General features: G+C 41.1%; 2 protein-coding genes across 3 annotated transcripts; both read right to left on the minus strand.

Annotated features, from left to right (window-relative positions):
• Positions 1–937: 937 nt before the first annotated feature.
• On the minus strand, positions 938–16674 carry smek1 (SMEK homolog 1, suppressor of mek1 (Dictyostelium)). 2 transcript variants are annotated; one of them, XM_050057883.1, is made up of 15 exons: positions 15518–16674; positions 15258–15313; positions 15063–15161; positions 14299–14916; positions 13202–13279; positions 12985–13101; positions 9609–9725; positions 9362–9493; positions 7860–7962; positions 7586–7744; positions 7288–7457; positions 6826–6965; positions 5660–5850; positions 4401–4612; positions 938–2147 (listed from the first exon to the last, which is right to left on the minus strand). In XM_050057883.1, the coding sequence occupies exons 1-15, from the start codon at positions 15657–15659 to the stop codon at positions 2022–2024; spliced, it is 2460 nt and encodes an 819-aa protein (XP_049913840.1). In that variant the 5' UTR covers positions 15660–16674; the 3' UTR covers positions 938–2021. The 2 variants fall into 2 exon arrangements, with proteins under 2 accessions (XP_049913840.1, XP_049913839.1); XM_050057882.1 differs by having other exon boundaries at positions 6826–6968.
• A 297-nt stretch (positions 16675–16971) lies between these two features.
• On the minus strand, positions 16972–19638 carry erh (ERH mRNA splicing and mitosis factor). Its single transcript, XM_050057884.1, has 4 exons — positions 19489–19638; positions 18950–19037; positions 17844–17964; positions 16972–17734 (listed from the first exon to the last, which is right to left on the minus strand). The coding sequence occupies exons 1-4, from the start codon at positions 19489–19491 to the stop codon at positions 17632–17634; spliced, it is 315 nt and encodes a 104-aa protein (XP_049913841.1). The 5' UTR covers positions 19492–19638; the 3' UTR covers positions 16972–17631.
• Positions 19639–19854: the final 216 nt, after the last annotated feature.

A 19854-nucleotide genomic window follows, 5' to 3' on the forward strand; every position in this document is an offset into this window, starting at 1 on the left:
CACCTGCCAGGTGTGGCATATTAAGATGCTGATTAAACAGTTTCATTACTACACAGGTGTTCCTTGGGACAGTCACCATTAAAGGTCACTCTAAAAATGTACAGTATGACCACACAACACAATGCCACAGATGTCCCAAAGTTGGCATGCTTACTGCAGGTATGTGCACCAGAGCTGTTGCCTGTGAATTGTGAATTTGGCAGTACATCCAAGCAGCCTCTCAACCCACAAGTCGGTTACGATGACAAGCTGCTGTCTGGTCAAATCACCAGTGAGGACAATGAGCATGCAGATTAACTACTCTTTAGACGGTGCAGAAGATCTTGGGTGTCAGACGATCTGGATGTGGAGGTCCTGAGCTGGTGTGGTTACATGTGGTCCGCAGTTGTGAGGCTGGTTGGATGTACTGCCAAATTCATGTAACGACATTGGAGACGGCTTATGGTAGTGAAATGAACATCAAGTTCCAGGGTAATGGTTCGGTCCTTTTTATATATATATATATATATATATATATATATATTGTGTTGTGTGATCAAACTGCACATTTTAGAGTGACCTTTGTGACCATCCCAAGGCACACCTGTGGAGGAATGACACTGTTTAATCAGCAACTTGATGGATTACCTTAGAAAAGGAGAAGTGCATACTAACACAGGATTTGAACAAATCTGTGACCAAAATTTAAGAGACGTATATCTACTGTGTGCATAAAAAAGTCAGAGACCTTTAACTTAAACCGGTGAAAAATGGGAGCAAAAACAAAAGTGTTGCGTATAAATGTTTGTTCAATACAGTCTGTGGAACTCAACGTCACTGTCTGTGCTACAAGTGTAAAGTCAAGCTCTTGCGGTGCCCAGGAGACCCAGACTGATCAATAACAGCACAATGCAGCAAGCAACACTTGAGTTATAAGGACAAAGGGTGATAGGACATCTTACAGCAAAGATCATTTTAATGGTCCCAAATATTCTGAACAACTAAGTGTACACTCATGTAAAAGGAAAAAAAAAAGAAAAGATATGACAAAATTCATCACATCTAGAATTCCACTCAATCTTTAATCAAGACGGGATTACAAATTCTCCAAAAAATCTGCAGTTTCAAAGGGCAAAAAGGGTAAAACTATCTCACCTACTGAGGTCTTTAAAAAACCTGTTCAAGTGTGACTGAAAACGTCCTGAACATTTAAAGGCAGGTCTTTTTTGTTGTCATTTACAAAAAACAGGAGAAAGATTGAGAGACAAATAGAGAACAAAAAGAAAATCATGAAGAAACTGCTGGCTTTTTTTTTTCTCTTCAGAGAAAGAAACGTCCGCTGAGGAACGACGACACTGATGACATCATCAAACGACAACAAGGACAGCTCTTTGCCACATGCTGCCTCCCGTCTGGTCCTATTTACTAACTTAAAAAAAAAAAAAAAAGAAGAAGGGACGAAAAGCAACAGACAAAGAGAGGGAGAAAGAGCAGAGGAGAAAAAGAAGTAGAAAGAAACAAGGAGGAAGGAGAATTCTGAGGAGAGAGGGGGTGGGGGTGCGAGTGGTGGTTCTGGGTCTGAATTGGCCGACCCGTTTGGGCCGCTGTGATGTCCTTCCCTGAGTGGGTGGGGGCGGGGGGCAGTGGGTTATGGTCCGAGCCTGCGAGCTCTCTGGGATTTCAGTCTGTGTGTACATGTGTGTTTGTATGTGGTCTTTTCCTCCAGTTGCTAAATAACCAAACTGTCTCCTACTGTCTGCTGACCATCTACTCAGTGTGATCTTTTCTCCCCCAGCGTTCACGCGTCTGTTCCACGTTTCAGACGGGTCTTCACTCCTGGTTTCCTGATTGGCACTTGTATGAAGTGGGCTAGTCTGAGGAGGCTTCGTATCCGTTCACAGTCTGCTCCTCGTTGGGCCACCCGCTGACAGCGAGGGGTGGCGCTCATTCATTCAATTTGTTTACAAGTTTGATCATTCCTGTGTTGAGTCTATGCGCTGAAACTGTCCGAGCAGAGCACACGCTGAGACAGTGAAGCTTCTTTAGGAGCTCAGTTTGGACTTCTTCGAAGGTGGCAGAGGGTCCTCTTTACTCTCCCCATCCTCCTCCTCTTCCTCCTCCTCCTCCTCGTCATCGTCGGGATAGTCCACCAGTCCCACTAAACCTCCCTGAAGAAGACAGGAGACACACATTAAAAATCCTGACCATTGAATGAGACTTCCTGACAGTTTTATTAATCCTGCTCCTACCCGGTGGGGGTCACGTACATATGCACAGATTATACATTTATCGCAGCCCATCTCAATTTATACACTGTTTTACAGCCACAACAATAGCAACGGAGTAGGCTACGGCAGGGCCTATGACATCAGAAGCTAGGTTGTGACAACACACATGCAGCATACTGTCATGCAGGCGTACAGAGAGGGCGCATTACAAGATTTTTGAGGCACTGATCAGGAGTAGTGTTCCCAATTTCCTTTGTATTTAAACAATTCTGGGACCTGCAGTTTATTTTTTGACAGCCCACTCCCACCCGCAGCACAGTTAAAACAGCTCACTCCAACAAGATTTTTATTGGGTCCTGCGGGAATGCAATCCCAAAGCACTCCTCCACTACAGGCCACCTGGTAAACCTTGTTTTGGGCTTGCTAGGCTATAGACAAATCTGGGGAGGCACTGCAAGTAAACAAGTCATCATTACTGTGATACCATCTCCCTAGTCTAAACATGTGTTTAAATGCAAGCTGCCCTGAAGTGTCCAATGTTACTCTTTCAGCTTTCTGTGACATTACATTTCACAACAATGTGAAGGAGTTCAGGAAGAACTTGTGCAGTTCTCAGTTGCTCCAACAGTGGTAACAAACTACAACTTCAGGGGGAAAAAAGGAAAAGAAAAACTGCGTAGTTCTAGGGGCTGCGGTGGCTCCACAGAATAAACTATCTCAACTAACTGTGGTGTTAGTGTGAAACATAACATAAGTCACTCTAACTTGGGCAACCTAGTGACCACAAAGTAAACATTTTTGGTCTGCATCACAAAGAAGAACACGCACAATAGTGTCTGGTGTTTTGGTTTAACCAGTGACTCAGCTAAACGCATTGTGGTTGTGACAGTAGCTGTTGAAAACACAAACAGGACATTTAGGTGTCCTCATAATTTTCTTTTGCTTTAATCAATTTTCAATACATATTCATCCGTTGTTGTCTACATCAGTAGTTCTCAAACTCTTTTCAGTAATGTACTCATTTGAGATATTTTTTCAGCCATGTGCCCTCTGACCGGCACAAACCACTTCTGGTAGGAAAAAATGCCTTTATCAGTGTCTGATTTACTGAAAAATACACTTTAACAAACCAAAAAAACATGCAAATGCTACATTTCAAATGTTTAGAATCCATCACAAAATTCATGGCAAACCAATTCTTTGACATCGTGCAATAACACTAAGCCGACAGTGTAGTTGCATTGAACTGTGTCTTTATAGAAAACACAATTTTGTGAGAAAAAAGGGCTTGGACTTCAATGTGGTTTATTAGCTTAGATGTACAATTTTTTATTGAACTTATTACAGTATAATTATTTTAAGGATTACGTGTGACTGAAGTTTTTTAAATGAACATAAAAAGAAAATCTTAGGTACCCCCTGCTGTACTCAAAAGTACTTAGAGGGGTACCCACATCCCCATTTGAGAAACACTGATCTAAACTCACCATATTTCAAAGTTACTAAAAGCAACCATGGATGCATTCGGCTGAAAGTCACCAGCTAACTGTCACTATCAGCAGGCAGCACATAAAACACATAAATGGGTCACCAATTTCGTTTCTACTACCTGCAAATTTAGGAGATAGGTAACTATAATAAACAGTGTTCTTTCGTGCCTTTTCAATCTATCAGTTCTGGGAAAAATTTCAACATCCAAAACACCAAACTCAACAAACTGTCCCAAATTGTATCAAGGGATTTTGTCTCATCTCCAGACTTGTTAGTGTTGTTTCCTTTCCTAGCTCATCATTCTCGTTTCCTGTCAACTTTCCTCTTTTTGTATGGTAATGTTGTAAACTTTGTTAAACACTTTTTAAAACTTGACTTGTAAATCACATGGATTTGTTCATGTGCTGTTCTTAGTCTCCCTCCCTCCACTCCCTCCTGTCTAAATAAAGCTAACAAGTACAAAATCTGTACAGTCCAACTGCACGCTGGTGGTGATGACCATTCTTTGTAATCCACAACAAGGATGGTGGGAGTTGTGTGAAAACTGACAGTCTAAGTGTGAAGATTCATAGTTAAAGCTCAATTTTTAACAAATTCTTTTTTACTTTTAGTTTGATGCGGAATAGACATGGTGCAAAATCATTTTCAGCTTTGTTCTTAAACTTTGTCCCACACCTTAATCATTAACATGCTGACAGGTACCTTCGTGGTTACAGTTGTGGTGGAGGGTGAACTCCGTGCCCCTGAGCCCGGAGAACCTGGCGATCCTGGAGAACCTGGGTTCAATGAGGCAGATGAAGGAGGGCTGGACAAGCTGGTCTTAGTGGAGCCGGAGAAGGAGAGCTTGAAGCTGGGGTTCTGCCTGCCGGATAGGCTCGACTTCCCCAGGACTTCTTTGTCTTCTGTGTCTTTCACTGAGGAGAGGTGGATAAGAAATGGTCATTCTCCCCCAATTTCAGTGTTTATACCATTATATAGGTGAACAAACTTTATCTTCTATAACCACAACATGCTTTAACAAAGAAACATTTCCCTTATTATAGAAATATACTGTGGGTTTCACCCAAAAAGTGATTGTTCTACTAATCACTATTTTGAACAGAACCAACCTGTATGTTAAACAACAGCAGCTACAGTTTTCCGTAATGAATCTCTAAAATGCAGACTAACAACTTTAAGTGCCTGGACTTATGTAGGTAAACAGGGCAGGTAGATTTACTGATCAGCAAAATGTAATGACAATATGCACTGAGCTTTTATCATGAATGCATAAAACACAGCGCTAAAACTGTGATGTTTCACAAAGTATCTGGTATATAAAATGTAAAAAGTTAATCTAACAAAATGGCATTTAGACTAATTGCAGATTTCAACAAAATCTGCCAGCAACCTGGCACATTGAGGCAATTTAATGATGTTGTTATGGTTACAAATCTGCTTTTTTGCCTGTGAAATGTACCCAGTTTGGTTTTATATAACTTTGGCTTTATTCACATCCTCATTACTTTGTTTGGTTTCCCTCGCCAGGGAATGCAAAAGTACAAGGGTTTTCCCGATAGCAACTCCTCCTCAGTCGTTCTCTAGAGGCTCCATGCAGAATATACGGCCACAACCCTCCATCGAATTGCAAAAAAAAGCAACTGAGTGAAGAATCTCACATTGAGTCATTTTGAAAGGGGAGACTTTTACACATACTTCCTTTAAAAAAAATGGTGTGAAGTTTCAATTATAGTAATAAAATTTAAATTTAATTCCTTGAAGTTTCATTCTTACTGGTAGTAATAATAATTCTGCAATATTGTGATCCCTGAAACCATGATATTTTGAGATGGTTATCGTAAACCTTATATCGTTGCAACCCTACTCCACCCGTATATAACCATCATAAAAGTGCATATCATTTATTCCAAACTGCACACTTCCACCCAAAAGTGTGGAAAACCCTGTGTTTCCGTACTTACATTTCTTTCTTTCCATGAACTTGCTTATTGGTTCCATGAGGTCTTCCTCACTCTTCATCTTGTCAGAGGGAGAAACCACGGCCTTGCCATCCTCGAGGTCATCCTCATCGGTGTTGAACCACATCTCCTCTTCATCCTCCAGCGTGCGTGCGTCACGACGGAAGCGGTGGTTCCTCAGGATGGAACGCATGCTGGAGAGGATTATGCACCACTTAGTCGTCAAAAACCAAAATATACATACTTTCATATATAACGTCTGTGTTTCTTCAACTAGCTTTCCCCCGAAAGAGCATTCTGCTCTTAATGGGGGTGACAACTCTTAACTCATACTGCTTCATTTGGTAATGTCCAATTAATTCTGTGAGCAAGTCTCAGGAAGCAAATATGACCACTGGGGCCATCTGTTAGCTCTACATTTAGCAATTTTTATGAACAATTATCTGGCACAGTGCTTTCATTTTAAGGTGCAGTTTCCTGCTGTAGAGTGAGTGACTAACTGACAGCTACTTGTCAGAGACAGCAAACTAGCTTGACAACATGGCTGACCACAAGTTTGACACTGAATGTGGACCTTGATCTAATGGCTATGGAGAAATCTAGGCCCCGTGGCTGGATCAGTTGGGAACTACTGTTATTACACAGTTTAAAAGGAGGAGTTGCTTCTAAGAGTACATGTTATCTACACACATGTATGGACAAACCATTCATTCAGTCTGCTCTCACTGTTGTCTTACATGACGTGACTAAACGGAGGTTTGATATAGTGCAGCAGTTTGTGTTTCAACTGTAAACCACAAGCATATGAAGGGTTAAAACTCTTGCTCTGGTATGACAAAGGGCGACACAATAAGCATGAACTGCTCCTGAGTGATTGCAGTGTGCAGTAGTTAATTAACAACACACACAAAAAAAAAACACAGGAAATCACAGTAAAGTTTTAAAAAAGGAAACACCTGTTGGTGTTGGCAAGTATGCGGAGTTTAAGTTGCAGCAAAATAAATGACGTGCTCTGCACAGTTTCACTTTCTGATTTGACTGTCTGTCCTTTAGTCAGAGTCAGAGATAAGTAAGTGGTACATTGTGCAATCTCAGGAAGTCACAACAGTCATTGCATCACTCATTTAATAGTTGTAGTAGCAGTAGTAATGCAGTCTTGCTTTTCTCACCTATCCAGTTTGGGGTTGTCTTGCCTCTCTCGCTGCTGCTCATACCGCAGCTTCAGGCCCTTGAACGTCTGAACGTAGTCGACATCCTCCAGAGCTTTCCAGTAGTTTTCTACTATATGAGCTGTGAGAGACTTCACGTCCTCCTAGGGGCAATGGGAGGAGAGAGAAAGAGGAAAGTACAGAAAGAGTAGTAGGGGACAATGAGGGAAAGAGTTTGGAAAGGTGGGATGAGTAGTTGAGGGTTTGGGACAGAGGCAGAGCAGAGGAGGAGTGTGAAGAAAATGACCGGAGAGAGAAACAGAGAGGAGAGAACACACCAAACCAGTTAAAATTGAACTGATGAAATGTTGTATGTGCAAGTTTTCACTTCAAATTTGATCCAGAAACTGAAACCTTTCAGATCAACTCATAATTTCTAAGCAGTGTAGACATGATCAGATGAATACCAAAATAAATACTCACCACACGGACATACTCGAACATCTCAATGATGGCTGAGTTCATGAGATTGTAGCGTGAGCCATTGTTGAGGAAGGCCTTGATGACAGGCTCGAAGAGAAAGTTTCTCATGATGTAGCGATTGTAGAATTCATCCTTAAGACCGATGATCCTCCGCATGAAGCGTAGGGCACCTGGGCACAGACAAACATGAATTCTGTGCTCAAAAAATAATTCATATTCAAACTTGGCTTAAGTTTCATGTTGCAAAGCGTCAAGAGTTGGCAGGCACTAGGAATTTAAGTGATTATATGCCACTCACATAGTGCCAGGAAGGCGTGCTGAGAGGCAGTGAGCACCAGTACCCTCCTGAGAATGTCCTTGTTGATGATGTAGTTCTTTATGTGATAGGTGTGGTGCTCAACGCAGAATGTCAGCAGCTCCAGGATCAAGGCCAGCAACTGGGACGTTTGGAAATCATCTAGGTAGAAGAAGTAAGGTGGTAAGTGACATAAAATACTCATGGCATTGATCTCACAGTTTTATTTTCAAAACCAACACACATGTACACACACACACTCGCAGGTGTGCAATACCTTTGCTAGGTTTTTCCTCTGTGGTGTTGGCCAGTAGTGGAGCTGAGAGGACGTGCATACAGTGCTTGTAGAAGAAGCTCAGGAACTCTGTCTTCTCTGTTTTCTGGAAGGGGAAAAAACACAGAGTATATTTTTTTTACTGAGTAACACAACTTTGATATACTACGATGACATGTTTTACAATGTGCTACCCTTTAAAACAACGGTAAGCTCTGGCCCAACCTGCCACCAACTTTTTCAGTGACTGGAGAGTAACTTCTCAGTAACACTAGGAGGAAAATCCAGCTATCCAGTACAGACATTTCATTTTTTCCTGCTATAACTATTGTATCTGTGCTCTGCTCCAACAGCTTATATCCATATATGGATCACGTTTTTGGGTTTTGCATGTACAGAAATGAATGAGGTACTTCCATATTAAGAACACCACCTCTCTTTGCTCCCTTAAATAACCTCAACATTGCAGTGCTGCCTAATGGCTCTTTAATGCTCAACATAAGACACAAATATGGACACGGACGGAGCCTTCTGTTCATAGTCTACAGGTTTTCTGTAAGCTTATGGATATGGATAAAACAGAGTAATACCACCGGCAATCGTGGGGGCAGTGTAGCATATTTCAAGGGAGATATGACTGTAGGACACGACGTAGACAAAAAAACGGCAGGACAGACTGAAACAGAATCATAGTGAATGGTAAATGGACTGCACTTTAACACTACATGTCACATTCACCCATTCACACACATACACAGTCACACATTGGTGGCCGAGGCTTCCATACACGGTGCCACCTGCTACTCAGTATCCATTCACACGTACTCACCACTCATACGCTGATTGAACAGCCATTGGGAGCAATTTGGGGTTCAATATCTTCCCCGAGGATATGTCAACATGCGGACTGTAGGAGCTGAGAATTGGACCGCCAATCTTCCGATTAGTGGACAACTCGATCTACCTCTTTTTACTAAGACCACAGTCATAGTGAAAAGAGGTCTCCATCCATGTGTTGCGATGCATTTAATGGCCACACAGTCGACCGCCGTCTATAATGCTGCCTCTATTAAAATCACGACGTCCTCCACTGTTGCATGTTTGTTGTTGTCAGAAACCTTTGACGCCACCGTTTCGTGCCATCTTTTGGCTTTATCTATGCCACCATAAGGACACATGGAGGTATGTGGGCAGTGACGGTCACGTTTGTAATGGATGTATCTGTTTTCATAAATAAAGGGAGTAGTAATGAGCCTAAAGGTTGCTGAAGAGTGGTGAACTCAGTCTGTATTGTTACTCTTGCATCTTTTATAAGGAAACTGAAGGACAATGAAGGTGTTTTTCTTTGATTCAGTTAGACTTAACTGATTTGAGCAAGGAATGCCTCTACTCCTCACAACAACAACATTCAAAAGTACCACTCAACAAGCTTGATCTACGTATCTAGTGACGTCAAGTTTTTGTCAGTACAAACTGTCATGTTTAGGAGTAGCACACAAACTCACATTTGCAGTAGCCAGCATGTTCTCAGGGTCCACCAGAGTCCGTAGCAGGCCCATCAGCTGCACCGCTCCACCTAGCTCTGGGTCTGTATCACAGATCATGTGTTCTATGATCAGGTTGATCAGGAGGATGTCCTGGGAGGCCAATGGATAATCATTAGGAACACAATACTTGTTTATACCTTCCCGAGTAGTGAAATGAAGAGTATTGTTCTGTTATATTTCTGATTGACTTTGCTCATATACTTACATCATCATTCTGCTGAGACTCCTGCATGACGAACTCTCGTACCATGGAGGGGTTGTACTCCACCAGATAAGAGAAGATATCTGTGGCTGCCCCACGCACCTGAACGTCATCCATTCCCTGTTTCATGGGCATAAATTAGATTTGTCAGTGGAATAACAATTTCCTCTTAAGGATCAATAAACTCAAATACAGCTTAAATACAACATGAAAACAAATGGACCCCCAACTGCATTTAAATTCACCTACACTGACTAGTTTTCCTTTCTTCCTGGTTTACTCATAAAGGTGTGTGTGCTGACAGACGGAACGGAGGAGGCGACGATCACACTCACAGATGTCTGTATGTGTCAGAGAGTACATATGCTACATGTGACATAAGGACAATCATATGTCACATGTAACACATGTTCCTCTACATATGAGCATGTGTTTGTGATCGGCCTAGTGCTTGATGCTTTAATCTACTTTAATTGTTCAGACATTTTTCCCTCCCAAGTGCTAGTGTTGTGTATTCCAAGGTTAAATTCTTCACAAAACCGAATAAAAACAGACAGTGGTTCGCACTGGAAGGTACAAAAACAAGACCATAACGGACTGCATGCTCAGCGGCTGGCTAGGAGCAGAAAAACCTGCTAGTTCATTCTGTCTAAGAACAAAGTCTGTCCTCTTGTAACAGATCCATTATTCTTTCTCAGTTTTCTGCAGTCACTAGTGTGTTGGTAAAGTTACTGCTCCAACCATCAACAAAAAAAATCTGGTGACTGGAAATGTGAAAACAAAAACTGTTCACTTGAACACGTGTTTGGGTGTTCTGATAAATTGTTGGCTTGTGTTTTGAGAGGTCCTAAACTCAGGTCTTTGAGTCAAAACTGAATCAGCTGTAAATCAAGTCAGCCCTCTGTGTGTTCACCAGGTGACACAAACTGTCCACGTGACAAATCAGAGAGATCTCTACTGAACCATGACCTGATCGCCGTACTAATTAGTAAATCACCCTTGAATTAATTAAAAAAATACATGAGCATTCCCTTCTTTGAGGATGTGAACTCCCTATCGCCACATACACGCTACCACTACACACACCACAGCCTATTTATAGACACTTTTACAGCCGAGGTCGTCAAAAATATGTGCGTGCATATTGGCAATGTAAACAGCATTTTGCATCAGCCATCCAGGCACGTGAGCAAGCTTTAAACATTAAATTAAAACTGTTATGAGTATCAAAGTCTCTGCTTGTTGCATGTTCGACTCTCAGAATCAGTATTCAAACAGCGGACACACGTTATACAGAATTTGGACTTGATCACAACCATTTCAGAGCAACAGCGTGTGGTGTTTAACAAATGATCAAATTAACTGGTGACTCAGTCAAATGCATTATTGTTGCTCATAGCACTGGCAGCTGTTGAAAACATGAACAGAACATGTAGCTGTCCTTGTAAAAACCTTCAATTTTACCTTAAAATCATTCTAAATAAATACGCATCTGTGTTTATTATCTACGCCAACCATTTGCGCAAGTTACAACAAGCAACCACAGATGCATTTGGCTGAAAGTCACCAGTTAACAGAGAGACACATTAGATCAAAACACCGGCGTCTACAGCTGCAAGTTATAAAACAAGTTGACTACCACTGGACGGAGGACACGATCAAAAATTCTCAGGTTACAGTAAAACAGAAGCAGAATTCTTGGTTACATAATTATATCATCGAGCTCTGAACTATGCCAGTTTGCAAACAAATAATGTAGGTAATGTTACAAGGCTGCGTTAGAACGTAGATTCCTGGTTTAACTATAATCCAAGCCTCATACATAATGATCTTGTGTCCTGTCTTTTGCTAGGGAGGATTTCTGATTTCAAGACACAAAACTCTCAGTCTATTTGATGTTCTGTACATGAACACAGATAACGTAGCCGTATGCATCTAGTGACTTGTATTATGCTTGGTTTCTCCAACGAATACGTGTATTTGGCCACTGAATACTGTCATTATCTGGTCACTTGCTCATGTCTTCTACTCACTCAATGATAGCAAACGGATCTGGAAGTTGTTCATCATTTGTCAAAGTCCCTTGCATAGCTTGACAAGCTATTGCACTCCGCCATACTTTTATTGCCAAACTGCATGCGCACACTTATGTCTGTCATCGTTTAAAAAACGGTAAGAGGGTCCATAATTCTTTTTCTTTTGCATCTGTAGAGCTTGGGATTTCTGCAATATCTACATTCTGGTCAGATTTATAAGCACTCATAACTGATCAGGAATGTGACCTTGCCACCTCTAAATGTACACATCTGAAACAGGATTGCAGTGTGGCCAAGAGCCAATCAGCTTTGATAAAACTCAAAACCAGTAGATGCTCCTTTCTACGCTTTCATCTTCAGACTAAATAATAACATGACAACCTGCAGCAACAGCCCTGATTGTTTTGTGTGTATGTGTGCTGAACTATGTATATTCAATGTCTGGCAAGCCTCAAGGTTCAGACGAAACTAATATTTGGTTTGTTTAATTGCACTACGAGTTAATTTGCTTGTTCATAAAAAATGCGGTGTCATGGTCATAATGAGAAGTACTTAAATAACCTTAAACTTGAGACTAACACTCTACACTCTTTTTGTCATTCATTTCAAACAAGAGCTGCACACAAAAAACACAAATCATAAAACTGGCTCCTCAGTTACAACATAATGTAACTTAATACCACAGTTACAGTCAACAAGGTGTTATTATGGTGTACGCAATCCCTGGTAACCAAACTGCATTGTGTGGAATAGATGCACAGTTGTAACAACATACTGTCAATACACTAATACCATCTTCAGGGTTCCCACACATTTTCATGGACAAAATTTTAAAACTTTGCCATGACTTTTAAAGGACCCATAATATTTTTTTCTTGCCCTATTTGCCCAGAGTTTTTCAAACATCAGATTCAAACTCTATTCAAACAGAATTTCAACTAGTTAGCATACATGAAGGGAGAGACGGAACACAGGGTGAAAATGAAGAAACATACATGACTGTTAACAAACATCACACAGACGCATGTTTGTGCTACGTTCAATAACAGCTTCAGACAATAAATTGCCTTTATGATACATTATGTGGAGGGGTATCCACAGACTGTGACAATTTCATTACACACAACTAAATTCCATGACTTTCCCAAAATTTCCAATGATTTTTTAGTAATTCCATGACCGTGGGAACCCTGTGTTTTGCTTCATATCTTTCTGCTAGTGGGAAGTCACTTCATTCAACTTTTAATTTAGGGCTGTACTGAATAATTTGAAGCTATAAAACCATCTGCATAAACTTGCCCTATGGACTTGATTCAGATTTACGTTGAGGCTGCTGCACTCACCAGTATGACCTCTAGTGCAGGTAGAATGCCCATGTTTGACAATGTCTTGAAGAAGGCGTCTCTGTTTTGAGGTTGTAACGTTTGTGAGAATGCACAGAATTCTTTTAAGAAGTTCACCTATAAAGAAGAAACAAAGAACAGCTCAATGAAACAAGGGACAAGGAGAAAAATGAGGGCAATATTTGATAAATAATCTCTGATAAAAGGTCTGGCATACCAGTTCGTGTCTTTTGTCATCGTCTGTGGCCTCGTCTGTTAGCTGTGCAAAGAGGTCTGTCAGGAACTTCTCATCGTCCTGACGTCAAGAAGGAGGGGAGATGAAAGGGCGTGAGTATCAAAGAGAGGGTGAACAAGTAAGGATATGGAAAAATCACACTTGACCCAGATTATCCAGGGCCGATTGTGCACTCCACTTTATCTATCATAGCAAAGTTGTTGTTAGTTTGCAATGGTGTGAGTCAGATACAAATAACCAGGAAACAAACATGACAACCATCGTATTTACCAGTGACTGATTTTGAAGTTATCATATGACAATGTTTTTATTCCTTTGTCAGCACAATTTTATTCTAAATCTAACAATTGCAGATTGCACTAAAAAATCTATGGCATGCAAAAATGTCTTCAAAAACTAACACATAAAATTTTGGTGGATTCTCCTGAAGGGTTATGTACATAAGATTGTTTAAACCAACAGCTCGGTTCTGTTTAATTAAATCTGCAATCCAGTATATAAAGTGCTTGTTTAGATAAATAAAACACTGTTCATATGTAAAAACTGTCTCAGGGTAAGTGAGGAAGGAAAGGCCCATATCAGTAGTGTTTGACTCCAGAACTCCACATATCACAGTGTACCACAGTCAACAGCAGGCCAGTTTCAGTTTTCCTCTAGCGCAGCATAACTGATTTACACAACACTTCCCCATCTCTATGGAGACAGCCATACATAAACACTGCTGAGTTGACACAGTACAAAAACACAAAGGTCACATGACCATAAAAGACTAGCAGACAAACTCAGACTGGGTAAAGCACAATCAGCCAAAAATAAAACCTTTGTACTATCCTACAATTACTGTAATTTCCAGTCCTCACTGCATAAACACTATTTTTAAAAGTATTCTCTTATGTGTGCCTTTTGATTTTATGGCAAGACTGTATTTCTAAACCTTGTACAACATATACATTTTTATCTTTTGCTTCTGCAAAGAGAAAACATTTTTAAAGTGAAAAGGTGGTGTACACACGTCTTTTGAAAACAATAAAGAATACCTTTCACCAGCAGACCTTTAAATACATGTCTGCCTTTCTCACCTGAAGCATGCCCACAATCTCCACCTTGTTGAAGAAGATGAAGGAGTGCAGGGTGGACAGCATGTTTTCCTCAAAAACAGAGGGCGTGGGCAGCACCATGTCCTGAATATACTGCACCCGATACGTCTGGTGTATTTTCTGACGTAGTTCAGGATCAGAGATGGGGATCACTTCCTTAAAGCGGGCTGTCTTTGTTAGAAACTCCCGATGCCGCCGTGGCTGCGGGAGTGCTGGATCAAACTCCAAACAACCAATGACGTCCATTATGCACTCCTCGGAGAACATAACCTCAAAGAGTGCAGTACGATTGAGCAGGAAGATGCCTTTAATTATTTCATACAGGTGGTGCAGTCCCTCTCTGTTCTCCAAATCCTCACACACACGGAAGAGTTCCAGGAGTTTGCGAATGTAGCCCTCATTCTCCACAGCCAGTGCCAGTTTCTCACGCCGCAGAGGAGATGGGAGTGAGGAGGCCACCAGCTCAGCCAGGTCTTCCAAGCGGTTCAGTTCACATGGCGGTAACTCCAGACCTGGCGACGACATGTCGTCAAAGCGTTCCTCCTCGGACTCGTCCACCACATCCTGGGTAATGTCCACAGACGGGTCCTTTCCCTGCACCTAAACAATGACACAAACATATGATTGATGTAGGATGTGACTAGCTACAGAAACTACAGCCAGGAAGACCCAAACACACTCAACATCAAACGCGTATACAGATGGAGCAGACAAACACACACCCACACACAGAAAAGTGCAGCTACCTGGCATATTTTCTCCCAGATTTCATCACAGCCAGCCTTCTCCTGGAAGCTGAGTGCCAGATCATAATTTTCAGCCTCGGACCATACTATCAATGTGTCCTTTCCAAAAGAAAAACAAAGCCAACTTACAATCAGTACAGAGAAATTAAAATAAATACATATTCAAGAGTGTAGTGCACCATGCTATGTACTGACCTGTTGTTTCTGGTAGGCTGTGTTTGGGTTGATTTTGGACTCCAACAGTAGGGAACCTGTCAGGAAACGAGGTCCATAAGTGTTTTTAAAATGACTGTCATGCTACACACAAGCAATGGTTACATGCACGGTTACAGCTGGTTAAAATAAGTGTGTGTGAGGTATTGTTTACATATAGTAATACCTGAGCACCTACAATACACTGCAAGTCATCTCTAAGTTGGTATATGTCATTCCTCCTGCCATAGCTGGTTACTCACCATCACTCTCTGCCCGCACCAGTAGAGACGTGCCTTTCAAACGGTCCACATAGCCTGAGGAGACGTGTCCGGTCCCACGGTCATCCCACTGTCTGTCCTCATTGAGGGTATAGACTTTGACTCGTCGACGAGTGTCCGTCATTCTGGCAGGTAGTTGTAACCAGTTCCCCCTTCCGGACCTTCTTGGCTTTTACAGGACTTCACCTAGTAACGCCACAACTTCAATTCACTTTTATTCTCCACCTGATCACTTCTACAATGCAGCACTAACTTATCTAGTGTCAGGGGTCAACCAGGCTAACACGTCTTTGAAGGAGCTTAAAAGCGGAACACCTGGACGAGTACCCAGGAAGATTCCCCTTATCGATTATGCAGTTACAACTACAATATCTGAGTTTTTTAACAAGCTGCCTCAAAACTTATCTCGCCAGTGTTGTAGGCAAAGCACCACACAAAATCAGCTTACAGACCATTGTAGCAAGCTAACAATTTACAGTGCGGAGGGCAATGACTTTAGCTAACGTGTTAATCGACAAAACAAGGGCTGACAATACATTGGGAAGCCCCAGCATACAACTGAGAGAGGAGTATTCAGAATAAGCATCAATGTTACGATCTCTGCCCCTCAAAACAATCTGCCTGCTTATTAGTACAGTTTGTACGCTTGCGGGCAACGTTAGCCAGTTGCGTTAGCTAGAAAACCTAACGAGTTAACTCGCTAGCTAGTACGCTAACTGCCTACGCTCCACATATTCAATGTTAAAGTCGTTGAAGAGAAATGACCAGAGCTGTGCACCGATAACATTATTTCAAACGTGCGGACCGCAGACACCGTGTTTACCCCGGACCAATGTTTCCAATTGTATCTCAATAATACGACAGCTAGCTAGCGTTAGCTGCTATTTCTTCCCCAAGTGTTCCGCCATGTTCTGGCTCGGGGCCGCGGAGAGACCACTCTCTCCTTACTGGTATTCATGCATCCCAAAAATTATGCAAACCAACAAACTGCAGTCGTGTAGTTACTCCAAGGTTACGCTTTACATTATAGTGCTATTTGCCATTCATTCCCGACGTCTTGCTCAGATAATTGCTAACTGTCCCCCCGTGAGTATTCAGCCATCTTGGGTCCCTTCAGAGTCAGTACGGGGTTTCCAGCACAGCAACAACAGGGCAGCCCGCCACATTTAAAGAGACAGTAACATGCACAGAAACTCAATTTCTGATGGTCATCAGCACAAATGGGCTCCAGCAACATCCAACATCATTCTGCCATTTACCTTTCATTTCATTTACCATCAAGCCACTCTACACCATATTTAACTGGTAGAATAACCGTTTGACAAATACATGGATCCAAATGTAGATCCTTGTAAACCAGCAGTTTCAATACTGAGACTGAATAAACAGGAAAATCTAGTCCTCACTACAGTTGTATATTCAAGAGTGGAGACCAGTCAGAAAACAACTGTTTATTTTGTTTAAATCACAGAAAACAGAAACGGGGGTAGCTGAAATCAGATTCTATGTAAAACAAAATAATTACAAAAAAGAGCATTTCACATCACATGATAGGATATAGTAACAATAATAACAATAATCGATGAAAAATGATGGGTTAGTCTGCAGACATTTATCTCATTCAAAAATAAAGCACCTGCATTCAAACATCCACAGCACGTTCAAATCCAACTGCCCAGTGGAGGTATATAAAAAATGTCATGTAACGTTTAGGGAAACCGAGAGCACACACCTAGAAATTTGCCCAAACAAAAAAAAAAACAAAAAAAAAAAGTCAAACCCGTGCAGCATTCCTCCAGATCCCTCCCCATCAATAAGTTAGTCCTCGTAGCGTGACTCTGAGCTTAATGTAACAAATTACAAACACAGGTATGCTGCCGAGCATGAACCCCATTTCTATATAAATCCCCAAACATCTGATTTTCTCCAGTTTTCAAACCCCCTCCTTTCCCCATGTACACTATAGTATGTAAACCCTTTCCTCGCCAAACTGACATTGTTGTCCTCGTACACAGATCTTCAAGACACTGTGGAAATGTAGTGCAGCATAAACTCCTTCAAAATGTGTGTAGCGGGACAACTCCTCACTGGTGCCTTTACTTTGATGCTTGCTGAGCCTGACGCCGCAGCAGGACATATATCTTCTCCTTGATCCAGTCTTTGTTGTATGGTTGGTATGTTTGAGTGTCAGCTCTGTACCTGTATAAAAATGTAAATGATACTGTTACTGGAAGCGATCAACACATTCAATGCAAGGGCGATCACATGATTCAAATCGACAGGTATTTACCAGCCGACTCATACTTACACAAGACAGCTCAGATCTGCCAAGTCGTCAATAAAGTCAAACAACTGACTTATGTCATACGTGATAGAGGGGCTGTTTGGATTCATCCTCTTAAGATGCTCTTCATACATTTTGCATACACCTGGAAGAGAGGCACAGGACATGAGTAAAAGCAAAAACATTTCTAAAAGTGTGCACGAAAAGAAAACAGCTAAATTGCACAGATGACAAACTTAATTTAGACCAGTGGTTCTCAACTGGTGGGTCACTGTCCAAAAGTGGGTCATGGGTCCATTCTGAATGGATCGCAAGTGACTCACATACATGTCAAGGCTGTAAAAAACCCCTTTAATTTGACGTACGATGAATTTCCAGCATAGAGTTTTTATTTTGAGATGCCGTTTCCTACTATAGAGTGAGTGAATGACGGACAGCTACTTAACAGAGACAGCAAACTAGCTCAACGACATGGCCAAATGCAAGTATGACGCTGAATGTGTTAAACTGTGTGGACCTTAAACTATTGACACAGGAGAAATCTGGACCCCATGGCTGGACTAGTTGGGAACCATTAATTTAGACTATATCACAGCATTCACAACAATGTATTAGCATTCACTGCAAAGACCATAAAATAAATAACACTTCACTAAAAGGGGAGCAAGAAAGGAATATCAAAGGATTAATAAAAAGTCTACTGTACATTCACCACACATACACATAAAATAAATCTAAGAACAAATGAGCTGATTATTTTTATATATGCCTCAGGCAGATTGTAACCTGTAAATAGTCTTAAATAATGTTTTATGCTAAAGATATTAAATGAGCCTACCCTCCAAACGATAGACTCACAAGTCAGTCTTTAGACGCTTTGCTTAACTACATCAGAAGCCGGAGATCTCTGATTGTCTGGTGGCGAGACTATCCAAACGATAACTGGGAGCCATCACTATGCTTAAAGCCAAATTCAGTTATTTCAATGGCTTCATTGAAGGATATTGGTAAAATAAAAATGTACTAATGCTAATAACAGAATATAAGTTTTGACTACACTCAATACACCAGAACTAAAGACAAAATGTGATTTATTAGTCAAAATTATTTAGAAACAGCTGCAGACTCACCTTCCATACATTCATTCACTGACTCATAGTCAGCATATGTGCGGCCCTCAGGTCTCTTGGTCGGCTGGACAAGCAAAATTGTGTGCGACTGTAAAGATGATTAATAATATTAAACACACACAACAATGCCAGCTCGTTATATTACACCACATAACCTTAATTACTGATGCACGGTTTCATGTTTTGCCCTGATACAGAAAGCATTACGAGTAGCGTTACCTTCTCCCTGAGGCGTTCAAACAGATGGTTATTTAGCAACAGCTCACTAACTGTAACGCTAGCATAAAAGCTAATCTTCAAAAAAAACGTCCCGTATAAATTACTTTAATAATATTTACGATAACAAACGGAGAAGAGCTGACTAAAAATTACAACTAGGACACAGTAGCAACAGATAAGTAGGTCAAAATACACCTTTGACAGCGTAATGTACACGTTAGCCTCTTAGCTTGTTAGCTTAGCTACGACGGATTAACAGGCGCTAATACAGCAAACACACCGTGTTTTTCCGCTTGAACCGTCAAACTAAAAGCTCTTACCATGTTTGTGGTGACTGCAGACCCTGTCTATCTACTGGGAATGCGAAGCTGCGAAAAAACGATATTTATTGCTACTTAATTCCCCTTGCGGTGCAGCTAGCCGTTTGAGGGAAAATATTTGGAGGATGTGAATAAAGTCTCTTCCGGTTGTAAAGTGAGGTGCCTCCAAAATAAAGTTTTGGTTTCAAAATAAAAGTCTGGCCTTAAAAATACAGGCTTAAATCTTATTTGTAATGTATAGAAACATTTTGTCTGCGGTTGAAAAAAATGATATGCTTGTACTTAATTAAAAGAGGAAATCCCATAAAAGTCTTTTATTAAGATCTTACCTAAGTTGATTATCAGAAATAAAAAAGTAAAAGAACA

Source organism: Epinephelus moara, chromosome 12, assembly GCF_006386435.1.
Source record: "Epinephelus moara isolate mb chromosome 12, YSFRI_EMoa_1.0, whole genome shotgun sequence".
NCBI classification, from domain to species: Eukaryota; Metazoa; Chordata; class Actinopteri; order Perciformes; family Serranidae; genus Epinephelus; species Epinephelus moara.

Coding starts and splice junctions, on each gene's coding strand:
- erh (XM_050057884.1), bottom strand. Junction 17,965..18,949: donor AGTGAATGAATGTATGGAAG/GTGAGTCTGCAG, acceptor CCTCTCTTCCAG/GTGTATGCAAAATGTATGAA. Junction 17,735..17,843: donor GCAGATCTGAGCTGTCTTGT/GTAAGTATGAGT, acceptor ATTTTTATACAG/GTACAGAGCTGACACTCAAA.
- smek1 (XM_050057882.1), bottom strand. CDS start 15,659: ATGACGGACACTCGTCGACGAGTCAAAGTCTATACCCTCAATGAGGAC. Junction 7,458..7,585: donor GCACGCCTTCCTGGCACTAT/GTGAGTGGCATA, acceptor GTCTGTGCCCAG/GTGCCCTACGCTTCATGCGG. Junction 6,969..7,287: donor TGTTCGAGTATGTCCGTGTG/GTGAGTATTTAT, acceptor CATTGCCCCTAG/GAGGACGTGAAGTCTCTCAC.